The sequence below is a fragment of the Leptonotus elevatus genome, chromosome 1, assembly GCF_054856555.1.
Source record: "Leptonotus elevatus isolate MCC_2025b chromosome 1, RoL_Lele_1.0, whole genome shotgun sequence".
NCBI lineage: Eukaryota > Metazoa > Chordata > Actinopteri > Syngnathiformes > Syngnathidae > Leptonotus > Leptonotus elevatus.
Genome location: NC_141239.1, coordinates 32,791,963 through 32,811,990, shown reverse-complemented (window position 1 = coordinate 32,811,990; position 20,028 = coordinate 32,791,963). Strand labels below are relative to the sequence as shown.

The 20,028-nt window shown below is 38.7% G+C and overlaps 1 protein-coding gene across 4 annotated transcripts in view; it reads left to right on the top strand.

Annotated features, from left to right (window-relative positions):
• The window catches only part of cep112 (centrosomal protein 112), a 182,646-nt gene that overhangs the window by 110,859 nt on the left and 51,759 nt on the right, over positions 1–20,028 (top strand). For all 4 annotated transcript variants that reach the window (XR_015096919.1, XM_086093239.1, XM_086093230.1 and 1 more), the window contains 2 exons: positions 4,348–4,410; positions 14,852–15,001. Coding sequence is in view for 3 of the 4 variants with exons in the window: in XM_086093239.1 (XP_085949365.1) it covers positions 4,348–4,410; positions 14,852–15,001 (213 nt within the window). In the remaining variant the exon portion in view is untranslated. The remainder of the gene's footprint in view (positions 1–4,347; positions 4,411–14,851; positions 15,002–20,028) is intronic.

Sequence of the window (20,028 nt, the reverse complement as noted above, 5' to 3'; positions counted from 1 at the left end):
AACTATACTGTCACTTGAAAGTAATTACCATGTTATTGTATTACTTTCACATAAACAACTCAAAAAAATTTGAAGTTTGACATTTAACTTACAAATATGCTGAATGTGTTTTACTAGACACAAAAAAAAAAAAAAAAGACCAAGAAATGTGACACAGATTCCAGATATGCCAACCACCTATATCAGGGGTAGGCAAGCCTGGTCCTAGGGAGCCTGATAACGATCCTCACCTGTGTTGGAGGAGGGAGACATCTAGTTTTATATCAATTATAAGTGTCAGGAAGTGGACGAAAAGAGAATGCGTTGTTGCTACAAGCTAAATATGAATTTTATTACAACTTTGTGATTGCAACAGCTACCATAATCTTATTAGTAATGCCTTACTTACAAGCTATAATTACCGCTATTATAGCTTTTATACTCTCAATGGACATCCAATACGCCTCCATAAATGTACTCTCATGCAGAACACAGACTCACAACTGATAGACGCTTTCGGAAAAACACTTTCCACTTCCGTCTGATAGCAGAATACTTGATGACGTTCTCAGTTATCTTTCTAAGACAAACTGTCCACAAAGCTATTAGGAGATAAAGAATGAAACTGAAAAAAAGTAATTAACATCTAATAATAGCTGCTATAGCGTCTAAGACAACAAACGTGTCAACCACAAAGAAGCTTTCAAGGTGCCCCCCTTTTCCGAGCCTCCCATACGCCTCCGTTTCTCCTCCTTTGTCCGCCCCTCTGTCATCAGCTGCAACGGGGCCCCCCAAGGGACGAGCGCCGCCACTCTGAGTCCTGGCACAGGAAGACAGGCGGGCCCGTATCCTTGGTGATGGCTCTGTGTTACCGTAGTGACAGGTGTGTCCGCTGCAAACGGGACAGCAGTGTTTGTCAGGAAGTGTTTGGAGTCCAAAGGTTTGCTTTGTTGATTGTAGCCGGCGGTGCGTTCAATGACATACACAGCGTTTGTAAAGGGAGTTGACTGTCTGTCTGTCGCCGGCTGTCAGGGCAAAAGGATCAAGTTGAGAAAGAAGTTTGAAATAGATCTTTGTTCAAATCCAGAGACTTGTGTCCAAAGTCGAATGTTTAGCATTGAGGCCATTCGTGATGTATTCAGTGAACAGGACCCCAAGACCAGTAGTTTTTAGGTCAGCTGAATAGACCAAGGTTCAAATCCAGTGAGTTCAGTGACAATTGGTGTCCAAAGTGGGGTGCAGGCCCCAAGATGATTACAATAGGTTAGCGGCGTTGGCCAGGAAGTGTTTTGAAAATGAGTGCAAAAGCTGCGTAGGTGTTGATTGCAGTCTTGCAGTGAGCGGTGCGTTCGGTATGTCAAGACAAGAGGATTGCTCCCTCCTTCCAAAAACAGTCCATGTTCACGTTAGACTAAAAGAATGTGAATGGTTGTTGGTTTCTATGTGATTGGCTGGCGACCAGTCTAGGGTTTATCGTAAAATCTTATGTATATCATGACCCCCCAAAAATCACTCTTAAAAAGCTGTTGTTTCAGTCCCATCGTTTACTGGCATTCTTTATTATACTGACCAACATTTTTGTTTGTTTGTTTATTGTCCGAATGCCAAAGACATTTGAATGATTTGAGTAATTGTGTGATGCTGAGTCCGAAAATGGCATCCATCTCTTTGAATTGGCTTTAGTTTTAGAGATTGATTTATTTATTTATTTTTACAATTAATTGATAATTCATTTGGTGATATCAAAAAGGCTTGTCATTTATTTGCTAAAAATAGTGAAAGAAGCTTGTTGTTTACTGCTAATATTGCCTAACGTTCCAATTTTTTTCTCAGATTTTATAATTTTGTAAAATTATTGTGTTTGTAATTGTACCTCGACTGTAGTTGACAAGTTTTACTTCTTTCTGGCCCCTTTCATTTATTTTCTTTAAAGAATGAAATCAATGAAATGAAATATCTCCCCATAGATTTTGATTGATGTCAGTAGCGAGTTTGCTCTTAAACAGCATATTTGAGTGAGCCTGAATTGTTAAAAACTGTCAGCATCAATGTGTGTGGAGTCATTTTTGTCTATTAAACTGCCTTTGAAAAGTACTGTAACCCGTAACCTCTCGCCATCTTGCTTGCAGCCAGCAAGCTAGCTAAGGCCAGCTAATGCTCAAGATGCTAACCCTTGAGTTGAGCTGAATGCTGGCAACAGGCACTGATTAATACAAAGTCATGTCATGTCATTTTTTAGTATGCTTGGCAATTGATCTTGATTTCAGGATGATGTTGTGTTTATGTCTGTGGCAAACGTTTGCAAGACGACACCACAACCGGAGTGACAAAAAAAAAAAGAGTTAAGCCAGGGTTCACGCTGCGAACAACTCCAAAATAAAAGCGACCAAGGCACGTGTCAATCAATGTCAATGAAAGTCAATGTCCGTGTATTACCACAGAATAAAGAATGAGAGCAGAAGCGTCACTAGACGCCTTCGGGTGAGTCTGACAAATCTTTGCAATTTCCGCGGCGTCCATTTTGTTGTTGAGAGAAGATTCACTTTCAGGTTCAAGTTATTGCGATATTGCGATTGATTTTGACAAACATGAAATGAATGATGGATGGCACACTTTCTACAGCGGTTGCCTATTGTTATGACGCTTCTGCTTCATTCCTTACTCTGTGGTGTACAACTGCATCTGAAAATATTTTATTTGGAAGTTGGCCTCACCACTGGCTCTGTTTTCCGTCATGGATAGCATGAACAAATTGTTGCTGCTTTTAGCACCCGGAACACGCAACGACAAAAAAAAATCCTTGAATACACCTTTTAATTGAGAAGACTCTCCAGTATGATACAATTCCTAATTGCGTGTCCGGTGATCGTATTCTTCTACACGGCTCACCCATGCAGACAGAATGACAGTACTCGTTCCGAACCTCTTCACCTGGCAAATGAGCAGCCATTGACATCTGCATCACGACTCATTATCTCCCTCCACTCACTGTTAAGCCTCCCTTTGAAAGTGTGGCGGCGCTGCGAGCTGACGGGAGCAGCGTCTTGTATTGCACTCTGGCAATCTTCGCCTCCCGGCTGGCCGGCTTCCCATTAGGAAAACAAGGCAAAACAAAGAGGCGAGCGGCGCTCAATGAACTCCTGACAACAGCCTCCGTTTGTCTTCACTTGAATGTTGTCTCCCCGCTTGGGCTGATCGTCTCCGTTTGTTCCCCGTAGCTAATTGGCAGCTAGGTTTTAATTTCCCCAAGCCCCCCATCCTTGTTGTTAAGCGATGCATTGTTGGCATGAGATCAAAGAGATATGGCGTCCAACGTGCAGCATGCACAACAGGCTGCAGGCCTCTTCTATAGGGAGGGGGTGGGAGTGGGGGGCACACAAGGTCACAGCAACTGTATGTTTGGTGTGGGGCCTCCATATAAGGCGCTGTGAAAAAGTAGTTGTTCTTCCCTTCCTGTTTTTTTTTTTTTTTATTGCACAACTCTAATCATTATAAAATTTAAAATAAGTTTGACTGCTGCTGTGGTGTTCTGAATTCAACTTGTCTTGTCAGTCCACAGTTTTCCCCTAAAAGACTTGGAGATGGATCATCAAGACGCTTTTTGGTCAAACGTAAAAGGAATCTTTGTGTTTGTTTTTGTCAGAAGTGGTTTTCGCCCTGGAACACATTTGATTTTTGCCCAGTGTGTGTGCTTGAGTCATGAACACTGACCTTAAGTGAGGCCTGCAGTTCTTTCCATGTTATCCTGAGTTCCTTTGTAAGCTGCGAGATGAGTCGTCATCGTATTCTTGGAGGAATTTTGGTTCCGGGGAAGGTTCACCACTTTTCCCACTTTTCTTCATTTGTGCAAAATGGCGCTGACCCTGGTTGGCAGCATCACAAAGACATGATATTGTAACCTTTTCAGGACGGATGTATTTCAATCACTTTCTTTCTCAATTGTTCTTGAATTTCTTTGGTTTGTGCCATAATACGTAGCCTACATGATTTTGTCTGACACGTACTATTGAAGGGAATTTTTGATTTGACAAATTTGTCTGTAATCACACCTGAGTGTGGCCAGTGAAATTGGAACCTCAGCTTTCCAAAAACTGGCTAATCACAACTAACTCTCAATTTTAGAAGCAATTCATTATTTTATATTGGTTGGATTATATTTCCCTTTATAAATAAAATCATTTAGAAATAAAGTTCTGTATTTACTTGGGATATTTTTGAGAGGTTAAAATTGGCTTCAGATCAAAATCATTTGAGAACAAATAGTTTATTCATGGGACTGTAATTTGATTATAATTCTGAGCAGTGTGATAGCTCAAACTCACCTCCCTCCCTTTCTCTCTCTCTCTTTTTTTCTCTCCGTCTTTACAGACCAACAGCCGGTTAAAGCACATTGAAAAGGAGTACAGTCAGACGCTTGCCAGGTCTGCACAGGTAATCACTTTTACACACCATTGAATGCACACACAGGCAGAAGTGAGGAAGCATACGTAAAATCTGATTATTACGGTCTTAGGGCTGCCGCACACTGAGCGATGCACATAATTCACGAGTGGCCGAGTCTCGTATGGTATGTACCCAACCTGCGTAAAAACCTTAGGCTCCTGCTCTCGAAAAACTGCCCGGGAAGAGGCCAGCACCAATTGCCACAGAACACTGAAATGACCCAGATGCCACGAAATACAGATTTTATGGAATTTTGTGGTATGGCATGACTCCTTGTGTTGGGCCCGACCGATTAATCAGCTGATTATTGCCCTTCAAACATTGGCCAAAACAATCGGCCAATTGCGCCAAATGGACGATTATTTTCCCCTTAAAATGTTATAATGGAGGAAAACCAAAGATCCCTGAATGCACCATTTTGCTTGTGTAGCATTAGCATCTAGCAAGTGCGTAGCCTATGTTATTCTGGTTATTCTGTTGTCGCTAAGGATCCTTTAAGCTGTTTAATGACGCCCCAGTTGGAGTTAACTGTAAAACTAAACACCCGACAATAACAATTACATCCACTATATATTTAAATACAAAACATGCTTCATTTTTAAAACATCGCCAGGCTAGCGCTAATGCTAAAAGCGAAGGGAGGATCCCATTTAAATGCTAATGGGCGTTAACATCGACTTAGGGAGTGTTTTTTCCTTAAATAACGACTATTCACACACAAATGCTGTGGGAACACATACCCACAGGTAAGATAACATTACGCAAAGGCACAAATTCTCTCTGTGTGAAAAAGGAATTATTTTAGTAGAATTAAATCTCAACTTTCTTCTGTACTCACTTCAAGTGTGTACACCATAAATGCACGGCACCACACTGCCCCCAAGAGGCCAAAACACACAGGAACAGTCAATATTTTTTCTTAATGTTTTTTCATTTGCTTTTATTTTAGTTAGTATATTATATTCTTATTTCACTTTCTTGTTTTATTTCATCATTCCCCTTTAAAGTTATATTTAAAGTTGATAGTTCAAGGATTCAAATAATTAATTTTCTCAAAATTCAAGAATGCAAACACCCAAGGATTTTTTTTGTTTGTTTGTTTGTTTTTTTGTCTTAACACACATTTCCACATGACATAGCACGAAATACAATCCCCGAGGCCCCAGCCTAGCCCAGTAACTCCCAAGACTTAACACAAGATAAAAATATATCAAAGAAAAGTTTAATGCTTAGAATGAAAATGAGTAATAAAAGTGCAAGAGGCTTGAATTTCACATATTTACAACATAATTTGAACTTGACAAAAACAATAATGTTCAACTGTTCAAAGTGCAGGAATGAATGGGCATGCCGCTGTGATGACACTTTTAAGTGGATGAGCAGCTTTAAATCACAAATTGCTTTCATCATTTCAATCGCAATCAAATAATCGTGATTTATATTTTTCCAGCCAAATTACAGCAGTTGTAAACAAGTAAGAATGGTTTTATTGATACATAAATCTGTACAATAACCTTGTGTACTTCATGAAGTTTGTCGATAAGGTCATACTATGAACTTGTCATTCAAAGAAGAGTAAATCATTATTTTTTTTATTTTTTTTTTATTTTTATTTTTATTTTTTTTAAGAGAGTAGAGTAAATCTTAATAGCGAAGGTTTGTGCGTAAGTAGCACCCATTGAAAAGGAATGGTGGGGGGGGGGGTAATTGTATGCATTATATATATTTTTTTAAATAATCGGCAGATTAATCGTTAATCAGTATTTTTTTTCTGACCAAAATCGGCATCGGCTTCAAAAAATGCATTTCGGTCGGGCCCTATTCTTGTGACTGGAAAAAGTCAGCCCTTCAAGTCAGATTCAAAATGACATTGCTCAATAAAACGATATGTTGCGATCATTTTAGCTTCTGGCAAATATTTACACGAGTGGGAACGTTCCTCTTGCTGCCGTGCATTATTCACTTGAGTGTAATTTGTTGTCCTTCATCCGCTCTATCCGGCACGTCGTGTTGTTGCAGAGACGTTTATGCGGGAAGTGAGTGTTTTTGCGTATGTGTGATTAATGGTGGCTATTTGTCGCAGGCTGGGGGAGGCGTTGTTTTACAAAGGTAAACGGCGAACGCAGAGTCCCGTGTTTGCGTAGCCCCTTGGGGGGCAGTCCAGTCAAATGTAAACAAGAGGCCTTTGAACCACAAAGGCTAACCTCGGTTGTTAACCCCTCCTTGTCTGACAGGGGGCATCGCTCCTGCGCTCCGCCGCATGCTTAATAGCCCAATTAAAAACATACCACGGCCATACATTATCCGGCGGGAGCTCCATTAAGGGCACATTTACGCGAGTGCGCACACCCACGGCCCCGTATCGCACGCCGCCACTCCGCCTTTATCCACCATATGCAATCGGGCCCTAATTAGTGTCTCTCCTGTGCAGCATCGCGCTGCGAGTGGGTGACCTGTGAATCTCTTTTGCTCTTTCTCCTCCGCTTTCTTAATGATGAGGCTCCAGTGGGTCATAGCTGTGATACTGGTGGGAGATCATTACTTTTATCCCTCGCCATCCATCAAGGGGGGAAGGAGGCGGGAATTGACCACGGGAGGCGCACAGCAACAGATTCCGTGCAAGTAGATATCACGCTCTCGTAGAACGAGGTTAAAGTTCAGGTTGACTATGCAAATAGGACTCATTTATTGCTGCCATTGCACCAATTGACAAGCTACTCCAATGATGCTCACATTTGACCTTGGAGGCATAAATAAACAAAAAAGGATTTATTACGCCACTTGTTGGATTTGATAGATTTCCACATAACACAGAGAAAACACAAAACTACATTGAATGGGCGGTTGCACCTTGTGTTTCTCTTTCTTTCTTGCTTTAAGACCTTATCACCTTTTGTATGATTTTACCTTTATTAGGGTGTGCCCTCTCGCAGAATAAAAAATAAAAATAAAAATTATATATATATTAGGCCTTTTGCCCACACACAAACTGCTTTTAAAAGTGACTGTTTTGTTTTTATACTCCAATCAGGGCTGATGAATTTTCAAAAATTCTCTTGCATTCTCTTGCAATTTATTGTGATAGTCACTTCAGAATACAGTGGAATATGAGTGCATCTTATTTAGGAAAAATCTTACAATGAACATGACAAGGTAAAAAGTAGAGGTGCACCGATCACAATTTTCTGGCCGATCTTTTAAAAAGTCTGACCTGCCGATCCCGATTTTTGCCGATCTCGATTTTTTTCATAACAAAAGCAGCATACACCTTCAGAGTTCCAATCTTTTTTTTATTGGAAAACAATATCTGTGAAATAATACAAACGGGTTGTTTTAACTGCAAATTAAGTAGTTCTGTAAAAATTAAAATTAAAAGCTTATTAGTCATCTTAACAGAAGAGGACAGTGGCTGACATTTGCAGACCTCTTAAGAGGGAGATGATATCGGTGGAAAAGATCGGCCGATTACCGATGCCCCAAAACGAAGAAAATTGGTGCACCCCTAGTAAAAAGTCATATTCCATATTTAAACTATTACAATAATTTAAAGTGTAAAAATCACATGTGTGTAAAATTAATAATCGAGTATATCACAACATGGTACACAGTTTACACTATTTCCCGGTGAGTCTACACTTGTTTTTATTCACTTGTGTCATTTTGTCTTTCTTTGCGCTTATTGGCTAAAATTCCAATTTGGACTTTTTACGCCTCCTGCCGCTTTATAGCCTGACAGCTTAACGATGTGCAACCAACACCTTTGGCAGAAAAACTGACAGGATGTGATGAACTGGATAAAGCTGCAGATACAGGATTTATTTTCAGCATTTGGAACTCTCCATGAATTATGACAAAAAAATGGGCTCTGTTTATTGACATTCAAGCTATATTATGGTCACTATAGCATTGCTAAAACAACAACTTTTCCATGATGGTAAGGCATCACATTTTGAAGTGTGTTCTAGTCCACTTACTCATCAATCCATACCACTTCCCACCCATTATTATTATTATGACTTTTCAAGTCATTGCTTTCTTCTGGCTTGTGATTGGCTAGAATTAATTTTGGGTTTGAGCATCGCCCATTGCTGTGTCCTTGACAGCTTGAGAGATCATGTTTACATTGACACGGATTTGTTTATTGTGCCTTTGATATATACTGATGTTTTTGAGGTCGGTGGATAAACTTGGCAAAGGAGACGTGCTCACTAAGATTTCGACAGTTGTTAACAATAATTGAGAGAAATAGTTATTTTTGTGTACATTAAAAAAAAAGTTGTGATTCTCTTTACAGCCAAATGTTGGCAAATGAAGACAGAAAACAATGCAGGCCTTTAAAAAGTACTGTTTACTCCATATTGAAAAACAAAGATTTACTCAAGAGTCCTAGAAATACTGTGACGAAGAAGGCATCTGCTTATTCAAGCTAAAACGCTGCCCCGGAGCTGAAAGCAATCCATATTGCAAAGTAATTATTACATCTCAAAGTGATGTATTACCATAATAATGTGCCATTTGTAAGGACTCATGTGGCGATTCCCTCTGACAAAAAAAAAAAAGACTAATCTTCCTCCCTTTTTCTGCTGTTCTCCCACACACTGTGCAAATTCCACACAGTAAACAATTATCTGTCTGGCCCAAAGCGAGGAACAGCACCACCACGGCACACACACACGCCCTCCTTCTCCATACCTCTCTGTCTGCTTCGCTTTCCTCTCTCATCTTGCCTTTCCCTGACGGTGGCTTAAATAGAATGTTAATTTTTGACTGGGAGATTTTCAAGCCAAGGCAGTCCTTTTTCATCTTGGCGTGCACCGCAAGTTCACCAACACAAAGTGGCTCAGCGCTTCAAAAAGGAAGTTGTGTTTTTCCCCTTTCTCATCCATTTTTTCCCTTCCTTCTACCCCCCCCCCTTTTTTTCTATTCCACTGTGGGAAAGCCGTGATTGTAGGTGACCATTCATCTAAAGCCACTGCACATGTGGAATGTATTTTCATTACTACTTAGATTAAGAAGCATTTTGCTGGAGAGGGTTTGACGTTTTCCCCGTTCAGGGTATGTTTACGAATCGGCGGACAATATTGTCACTGAACCGTCAGTGATAAATGTCTTGTCATTCACAATTGGATGTTGCTAGACCTGCCCCTTCCTTATTTTTAATGGCTGGTGACCAGGCTTGGGGAGTAACGGAATACCGCCGTTACTTAATCAGATTACACTTCTTTTTTCTTTTTTTTTTACTGTATTCCGTTACAGTTACAGGAAAAAACATGTAATCAGATTACAGGTACATTTATTAAAAATGGGGATTTCTTCAAGGGATTACAAGTTCTACAATGAGAGAGAGCGGGCGAGAGAAAGAGAGACAGGCAGAGACAGAGCGAGCTACTGGAGCTGTTGTACATGTCGGGACTCGGGGGGGACGAACTGACTATAGTCGTGTCCTCCACACGCGGGCAATTTGAAAAAGCTTCACGGAAGGGAGGAGGAAATGGCGACCGGTTTTCACTGTTTGGAACTTACTCGGCTTGTTGAAGGAGCGAAAGTTTGAGCGGAGAGTCCAGCGGCATGCTACGCGCTGTAGCTTCTTGCTAGCTAGCCCGCTAGCCTACAACCATAGTGTGAGTTACACCTTCCAAACAAATCTTCCTCCCACCAATTAACTCAATACTTGAGATTTTGGTATCGATCGATACCAAGTAAATACTGGTGCCAGTATCACCGATACCAAGTACTTTTAGGTTCATAAAATATTATGTTATTTTAAATAATTTGTCCTATTAAAATAACATGTTTGCTTACATTTTTTTTTTTTTGCAAATTAAACGTTCTTGTTGAGTTCTTAACCATGCCATAACATAATATCATCAACTGAACTGTCCTGACTGGACTGTTGCTTAAAGTTGCAATGTAGTCATAATCTTCATAGTCTTAGTCCCTGTGGCTGTCGCTCTTCTGCACTCAAAGAAATGCCAGCTACTGGAGTTCCTCTTTTTTAGACACATACATATGATACTTACATGTTTTGCTATACTAATACCAAGCTCAATTAATACTTGGAAAAGATCAAACAAAGCATAATAGGGCTTAATGTAAAATGTCATTTACTGTAAAAAATAATTCGTTTAAAATAATTAATAATAAATAGAATAAGAATACAGTATATATGTACAAAAACAAACAATATATTTTTCCAAACCTTAATCATTAATCAAGAAATAAATAAATGTAAAGGATCGATACTAGCTCGTTGGTATCGATGCGATACAGATACTTTAGTATCGATTATATCGATAATTGGATCGATCTGCACAGCCCTACTAATAACCGGGTTTATTGTTAAAGACTTAAGCCAAACTGCGTTGTGGAGAATGAGGGCTTTCAGGACATGATAAAAACATTAGCGCCCTCGATATGATGTGCAACTAGATTCCTGTCTGACAACACAACAATAAATTGCCAGCCCTCGTTACTGATAATGAAATATGATAGGTGACATCATCGTGATGATCAAGTTCAGCTATTTTTTTCCACAAGAAGAACCTTGATCAGCATTACGCATACACCAACTTATTCACTGCATGGATGGGTAGTATACAGGAACTGACACTGTCTCACAACAGTAAACGTAATAGAAAGTAACTAAGATGTAACTGTTTTAAGTTCTTTAGTTTACATTTAGTAAGATGTTGAAAAAGATATTCAGTAGTAGTTACAACTTGCAGATGCATGTGAAAACGACATACTAATTTGGTCTGTAGAATGTCAGAACATTACATATGCAAAAATGTTGCTCACTGTTTTCCAAAATAAAAGCAGATGTTTGCAAATGTGTAAATTACAATATTTAAATCATTTTAACCCGTCAGTGTTATTTGTCCATTTTCTGGCTTTTTTATGTTTTTCTGTGTTTCATCAAAGAAAAAGCATTTGAAAAAAATACACTAGGGACAGAGATGAACACGACGAGGAGGCAGAGGATGAGGAAAATGACGGCGATCAGGGCAAAGAAATTAGAAACTATTATGGTCTCCTACTCACTATGTGGCCACACATTATTTCCCCCATCCCATTCCTAACCCCGGGGCAACCCTCTACGCAGTAGCCATAATAAGCAGCCCTGAAACTGCGTTAGATTTGTTTTCCAACTAAGACATCATACAGCGAACCATAAGAAAAGCTTCAAGCGGCTTGAGGAACTAGGCAAGGCTCTAATTTGGCCTGAAATTTTGAAACGGGAAGCAAAGCCTTCTACCGAAGGCTTGGTGGAGCAGGTGGAGCATGCAGAGCAGCGTGCTGGACCCCCGTCTAAGCGCAAACAATGTGGCCTTTGCACAAAGCCACTTCGGGCTTCAAACGTTTTGCGCAAAATGTGGAACTTACATTTGCAAAAAACACATCAAGACCCATTGCATGAAATGTTAAATGGGAAAAAAAAGTAGTTCTGTTGTTTAGTTAGTAGTAGTTCTTCGTTTCAGTAACTGGTGTTTCATGTTCATGAATTCTGCATATTTGTTCTAAAGTGTTATCAAAATCATCAAAATCAGTTATGGTGACTTTGACCTTATTTTTCTAAAGAAAAAAATATCTTGTTACGACTTATTGACTTATTCAAGGATCTAATTATGTCATATGAAATATTTTACTTTGATTTATATCTATCCATGATATATATATATATATATATATATATATATATATATATATATATATATATATATATATATATATATATATATATATATATATATACAGCATAGTTAGCATAATACTGCTATTATTGTCCATAGGGGGCATACAAAATAAAAAACAAAATAAAACTATATATGTATAGATAAGTCTGATGCCACTGAACATTTTGAGCGATTGAAAGTGAAAAAAAAGTTTTCAGAAATGACTAAGTTATCACACTTCAAAGGAAAAGCCTGATTTGGGACAAAATTACAAGAATTTTATGCAGAAAAATGCCATTGTGTAAAAACTGGGCATGCATAAAAAAATTATACTGTTATGACTAATGGACTCATTCAACCCTCTAACTATGTCATATAAAATATTCGAATTCGAATTTTATTTTTTATTTATATATATATATATATATATATATATATATATATATATATATATATATATATATATATATATATATATATATATATATATATATATACACAGCATAGTTAGTTTTGCTGTTAGCATAATACTGCTATTATTGTCCATAGGGCACATTGAAAACAAAATAAAACCATATATGTATAGATAGGTCTGATGCCAGTGAAAATTTTGAGCGGTTGAAAGTGAAAAAAATTATTTTGGCAAGAATTTAATCAAAACAAAATAACGGGCAGGGCTTAAATTCAACAAGATCAGGGCTGGCCAAGTTCGAACCTCGAGAACCCCTATCCAGCCTGTTTTCCATATTTCTCTCCACTAACACACCTGATTCATGATCAGGATCGTTATCAGGCTTCTGCAAAGCTTGCTGATGAGCTGATCATTAGATTCAGCTGTGCTGAAGAAGGGAGTCATGGACAACAGGCTGGATAGGGGCTCTCGAGCCCCGGACTTGGCCACCACTGAACAAGATATTCAAATGATTAACTGAGTAACAAAATAATTATGAATTAATTTGGTGATTGACTAATTGTTGAGTAATCAAATAATCGTTGCACCGCTACACCGAATCGAATCGTAATCCTACTGAATCGAACAAAACCGAATCGTTCCATTTTAAAATCGAACTGTCCTTGTATCGGATCGCATCCCATGTTCAAGATGCGTATCGGACCGTCTTGATTGGAGAGATTTACACCCCTAATACTTACTGATTATGCATGAATACTGCACAAAAGTCAATTTTTGTTGTTTTAATTGCCTTCTTCACAGTCGTCATCTTCCCGTAAATACCTACAAATTCTTAAAAGGGCATTGAATCATGAATAAAACAAGACCTTGGCATTAAAATTTTTAAATCAAGCTTTCAAAAGTCTTGATGATCTTGATGAAATCTTACATGCGTGGGATTTTATGATCACCAGGCACTCTCAATAACGGAACGGCATATTTGAACAATGCTCTGCGTTTCCGAACGGTCAGAGTGAAGTAGTGCGCTCAAAGCAAATTCCAAATGCACCCTTGGTAGCGGGAATTTTTGGTGGCAGTCCGAGCTCTCGTTTTAATATATACAAGCTGCGTAATTCTCAGGACCGGCCAAATTATGAAAAACAATGTGACTTATAGTCTGAAAAATTTGCGATACTTACATTTGAAGTGCGTAGTATTCAATCATTTTTATGAGTACCAAGTACTGCACAAGCTCGTCCCTGCTGGCATTTAGTGTTGGGATAGAAACTGGGAAAAAACAAAACAAACAAGAGGCCGGGTGCGAGCACTGCCCCAACTCCAGCTCAGACTCCAAGAAAACTGAAAAAACCGAAGAGTTCATTCGAGCGCGCACCATGCACGAGCTTGGCACTGCAGTTACGCTTTTGGCCACAGGTTGCGAGTAAAAAAGTGACAAACTGCAATGCAGCTTGAAGCAAATGTAATAGTGGCCTAAAATCTGTACACAGGGCTGTTGAAAACATGTTGAAATACCTTTCTTTATTCAATTAAAAGTGTTAAATACATTATTCGCTCTGTTCCAATGGTAGGATAGACATTTTGTCAGAATGCCAACATGTTTCCGTTCCAACTTGATCCTCATTCAAGCCTGTGTTTGTAAATCTGTTTCCATCAGCAGATTTTCCACTTTGTTGGCCTATAGCGTTATCTTGTATCTTGTTACACATTCTGATGGGTTTTAAGTCCCTGAGATTTCAATCACGTCTGGAATCAGGCACTCTTAAATCAAGTTTCCTGGCACTTCTTGATACCCCCCCCCCCCACACACACACACACACACACACTTGATCATGTAGTCGTGATTACTTTTGTGGCTTGCTACCACAATGTGGGTGAAAGCTGGAAAGATTACAACGTATATTTTTATTTTAACCTGTATAGCGCAACTTGGACTCTGTAATAAAAAGTAAAAAGTATGTATCCTAAAATTATAACAATGCCAATTATATTAATAATAATGATGATGATGATAATGACAATAAATGATTGTATTTTTTTAAGAACAACCCGGGCTTTTGTTGTTTCCGGTCAAAAGCATGTAACTGTACCTCCAAATTGTATTTGTTTGTTTTCTTTTACTTTTTTATGCAACTTATAATATAAAATACAATATCAGCATGTATCTCCAAATTATCTTTTATTTATTTTTTTTGTATTTCATTTCTCTATTTTAGTTTTATTATTATTAACCTGTTACAAAGACGGTGACATTTATACAATATTTTCAGACACACTAACAGATGACAAATTAAGAGTTACAGTCTTAGCAAGCCAATGCACATTTTCCATTCTGTCTGTTCTGTAGATGATTGCTGAGCTCCAACACTCGGTGTGCAGCGCAAAAGAGGATGCTGTCGGTCTGCAGCAGGCGATGAAGAGGCAACGGGAGGAGGCCGACAGTCGATGGGCGCAAGACATGAGAAATCGAACCCAGCAGGCTGACCAGGCCAACAAGGTCAGTGCAACAGAGCAACAATTGCGGCACATTAAGCTTGCGAAAGGCAGCATATCTTTTGATTTTATACATTTATTTTCAAGTAGTGAACTTCCCTGTCATCTTCTATATTGTTTAAGAAAAAAACAAGCCTTGTCTGGCGTCCACTTTTATGGAGCAGACGGATGTCCAGTTTCTTTTGTCGAAGCGCACATTTAGCATGCGTGTGTCCTGTCAATTTGATGGCGGCCTGCAAGGCTCCATATTGTCTTTTAGTGGATTGTTTATGAATGTGTCCACTATTTTCCACTTCATATAGTAGAAACCTCTCCGCATCATTGCTCGGTTTCGTTAACAAGAACATTTCTGCATTCCGGCTTAATTTATGAACAAGGTAATGTCATCAAAATAGGCCTAGAGAATCTTGTTGACGCATACGCCGAATAATTAGTCTATTTAGTCTATAGTTGTTGTTTTTTCGCCTGTTCTTTTCTCTGCTTGTGCCCAAAGGAAGGCGACAGGGGGGACACAGTGGCAGTTGATTGGGTGTGGCTCGCTAAATAAAGACTTGTTGTGTCTGGGATAAGAGGACATGTTCCCAAACACAAACCTTGTCTGTTTGTGGTTGCAGCTGCCTCGTATAGTAAAAGAGGGGCAGGTCTGTGAGACTTCCCTTCAGAGATCTGGAGATCTCTTTTCAGACCCTCAAAGTCCCCTCTTCCCGAGCTCCATCCCAAAGCCCCCCCCACCCCCCCCCCCCCCCCAGATGGCCAATTTGTTCAGAGTTTGTCTTTTTCAGGCATCACAAAGGAGTAGCGCTTATTGCAAAGTGGCAGGAGTTTTATATTGACTCTCTATTGTTTGGAATTCAAATCCATTGGCTTCCAAACTTGAGCGTGTTTTATGTAACATTATACAAAAGTTAGTTCCCACCAATAAACTTGATTGGGCAATCATCATTTGACGCATTTTGCCTACATTAACAGTCAGTGGTTATCAGCGTGGGAACGTATATGTCACTTATGATTCATTATGTCTGAATGAATCCGCACGTTCCATCTCCTTTTGACACAGCCAGGCATTTTGCAGTTTTGTTTTGCCCTGAAGGTAAAAACCCCCCAAAAAAACCTTAATCTTGGATGGAGTGGATGATGGGCAACTTGGAGGGCTTGATACTGAGTTCAGCCAGTCAATCACAAAAAATATATCATGATTTTGTTTTTATTGATATTTTGACATAAGTATGTGGAAGGCTAGATGACCTTATTTCCACTGGCTATATGTCAAGCTATTTAAAAAAAAAAACAATTATTTACTCTTTCTTTAGCAAGGATTAGACACACAGGAAGCTGCACTTTGTAACAATTTGTCCAAAAATATATTTACAGTATCGTTTTTATTTGACCATTTATAACTTTTTAATTAGTAGATTTAAACCTTAGTTGTTCATAATGGGTACTCCTGCAAGCCTCTGGCCAATAGTTTTCAGACTGGATTCGGGTTCAAATTTCCCGCAATCTGTCTGCGGATGTGACATCATGTACGCATGATCGCATTTGTGTACAACATGAAGAAGGGTAAATGCAGTTTAATTTTCCGGTCACAGGTGGCAGTAGCGATTGGAAATAAAATTGTCTGCGTTCAGTAGCTTTAATATTAAAACTGCACACGGTGTTAATATCTTGTCGAAATGCATAATGATGGCGAAAAGGAGGATAAGTTAATGAAAACAATGCACATTAATATGCCGTGAAGTCCTTGAGCCACTAGCGGCTAGCTAGCTAGCTAGCTCAACATTTGGCTTCCTAGCACAAGCAATAGTGTTCAATAGCTGTGAATAACAAAGTTAAGTTTGTTGTCAGCCAGTTGGAAATAAATGACTTGATTGAAATCATGCAGGCCACCAAAGCAACTGTTAACAGACTTGTATTTCATTGGTTGCACGAGTAATGGAAGCAGATGCGGACCTGTTTGTGCTGGCTGGGGTTAACAAACAAACCATAATTTATTGCCACTTATTACTGTTAACTAATAAGTGGCTATTGTAGAAATGTTGTACAAATAAATACATGCATTTGGGAAATGTTTTAGTATTTTTTATTAATGTTTTACTATTATTAGAAAACCTTTGTGGTATTTGGCATATTAACTTGTCCCATGATTATTTTTATAGACGAGTCGTATGAAGTTTCACAATGCTGACACGTTTTTCAATCGTTTTAGATTCGGGGCATCAAAGCCTTGCGGTGTTGTTTTCCAGACACACAAGAAAGATTTACGGCAAAGGAGCAGATGAGATGCTGCTTTTTTCTTTTGTGACCTATAAAAATGTCTCTTGGCTTTTTATTCGTGTTCAGTTAACACTCTATAAACATTTCAGTATGCACTTACCTGTTCATATTTCATACTCCACAAGTTCCAGACAGCTTAAGGGGAGATGTGGGCAGGGTTCCTGCGGTCATATTCATAAACTTACATTTTAGGCCTTAAATGTCTTTAAAAAAACAAAAAACACCCATATTTTCATCCTAGGACTACAATTTCATTTACTTACGCTTTAAATTCTTATATCCGCTCCATCCATTACGATAACTTTCTGTAGAAAAATAAAAGTGCCTGTTGTTGTTTCTACTGTCTGCGTGCTGAAAAACGTCAACACCAAAAGCATTTGAGGGGGTGTGTTTGTATTGTAGTCAATGTAATTCGGGCGGGCGGGTAGTTCGTAGCGGTTAGCATAGCATCTGGCTTGTTGCATTCAGCAGATAAAAGCTTTCGATCGCCACAAATAATAAAATCGGCTGGGGGCCGCTGTCTGTGCCTGTAGCTGACATTGAGTTTGATGATCTGTGCAGAATTCTCAGCAATAAGTCTTTATTCACTTCGATTCAAAGTTAACACATGACGTTATCCCTTCACTTCACGGCTCTCTTCTTCGGCTGTCTATAAAGTACGTCATTTTGCGGGTGCGGCCCAGTGTGCCACCAAGTGTTCATACAGACACACTACATTTTGTATTGATTGCAATGTTGAACCTTTTTTTTTTCTGAGAAGAGTTTTGCCATAGTGGAAGTGGCTGTGATAAGTGAAGCAAAGCAAAGCTTCTCTCTCCGGTGTGCGCAAATGATGCGCCAGTGTACACTCCGGCAGTGAAACGCTAGTCAGTAAAGCGAGGCGAAACACTCCCTTTGCTTTTGGTGTGATGTAGCATTATAATTAGGTGGATCAGTGTGTCCACTACCGCGTACCGTATCTTTCAAGTTTTCATCTCCACCGAGTTCATGCGGTTAGTCAGAATGGGGACTGTCAGCGTGTTTCTGTAAAATGAGTAAATGTCAGTTTAACAAGAATTGGCTTGAAAGTACAGAGTCTTCCAACTGGTTGGAAGAGGAAGCAGGTGATAGGCACTCGGCTCGTTGCAAAGTATGCAAAACAAAATATAAAGTTGGGGACTGTGGGCGTGAAGGCACTCGAGTCACAGGCGAACGCCGGAAAGCACTAGCTTACAATGACTTGAAGTCGGTCTAAAATGTTTCGCATAATGGTGTAAAAGGGTCTAAAAAAAGATCTAAAATTTAACTTTGTGATTCCTGCAAGAACCCTGAGTGGGTCACTTGCTGACGTTTTGGATTGCGAGGCTAGCGAAGGGCTTCGGACAATGGTGCGGGAGGAAAATAACGTCGTTGGAAGTGGGATAATCGCAATAAAGTTGTTCTGTTACTACACTGGAATCCCGTGATCAAATTTAGCTCCCTCTGTAGGCGCTACTGTACTTAAATGTGTCTGTCAATAGCAAAAGCCTTTTAATGTCATACTTTTTAGAGCAACACTGCTACACTTAAAGCTAACCCATAAATATTTATTGACAATTATATGTTCTAGGCAGCCCCACAAGTCTAAATATGGTATTTTGGTTAATATTGTGTTAGTGGAATGTGAATTAAGCAGCAAAATCCAGCCGTTTTTATCAGTATCTAGGCAGCCATTTTGCCACTTAATGTCAAAGGCAAATTACATCACAGTTACTCAGGTAACAACCAATCACAGCTCACCTTCAGAAAACAGGTGAGCTGCTGCATAACTCATATTCCACAAATGTAACATTAATCCGAATGTCACGTTTAGACTAGTAACATATTATTGCCAAGAAATGTTTAAGGTTGACTTCATCTTTAAGTATGCTCATTATAAGTTGTGATACTGCTTGTGTAATGGATGTCATTGAACTGCGTAGGTGTGGCGAACCATCTGTCGAGTAGATCTGTATACAGTTTAACTACTTTTTAAAAAATTGTGTCCACGTCAGTCTGTGCTGACCAGGGTTATTATTGTTTTGGAATTTTCATTTGAGTTAGTTTTGTTTTCGTTTTGAGTTTTTTATTTTTTTTTATGGAGTTAGTTTTAATTAGTTTTCAGGGTGGTTCTGTTTTTATTACTTTTAGTTATTCAATAAATGCTTAGTTTGAGTTTAGTTTGAGTTAGTTTCAGTATTAGTTTTAGTTTTAAATCAAATGTGTATTACTTGTGCACAATATTTAAAAAACACCATGGTAAAAATAAATCTACTTAAAATCACATTTAAAATCATCCCCAAAGGCTCATGCATTAATTTAATTACCAAAGACTAAAACAAAGGACATTTTCACTATAATTATAGTTAGTTTTAGTTAGTCAACATCTTCATTTTTATTTTATTTCATTAACGAAATGTTTTTTAAATTGTAGTTTTTTTGTTAGTTTTCGTTAACTAAAGTAACGTTGGTGCTGACATAAATGTAACAATTGTAAAAAAAAATACATATACCGCTTTTTAAAGTAACATCATCTTAACATCCAATTGCATATTTTTCTTGCCACAGATTTCACTTAGAATGAAGCCTGTAAGACAATGCATTTTAGTTCAATAAAATGCCATTGCTTATTTCTCTTTATTGTGGACTGTTTAAAAAAAAAAAGAAAAAAAAAGTGATGGGTAGGTCGTTTCTTTTTTATGACGCTATGTATTAGCTCTAGAATTGTCACATTTATCCAAGTAACGGTGGATCAGTTAA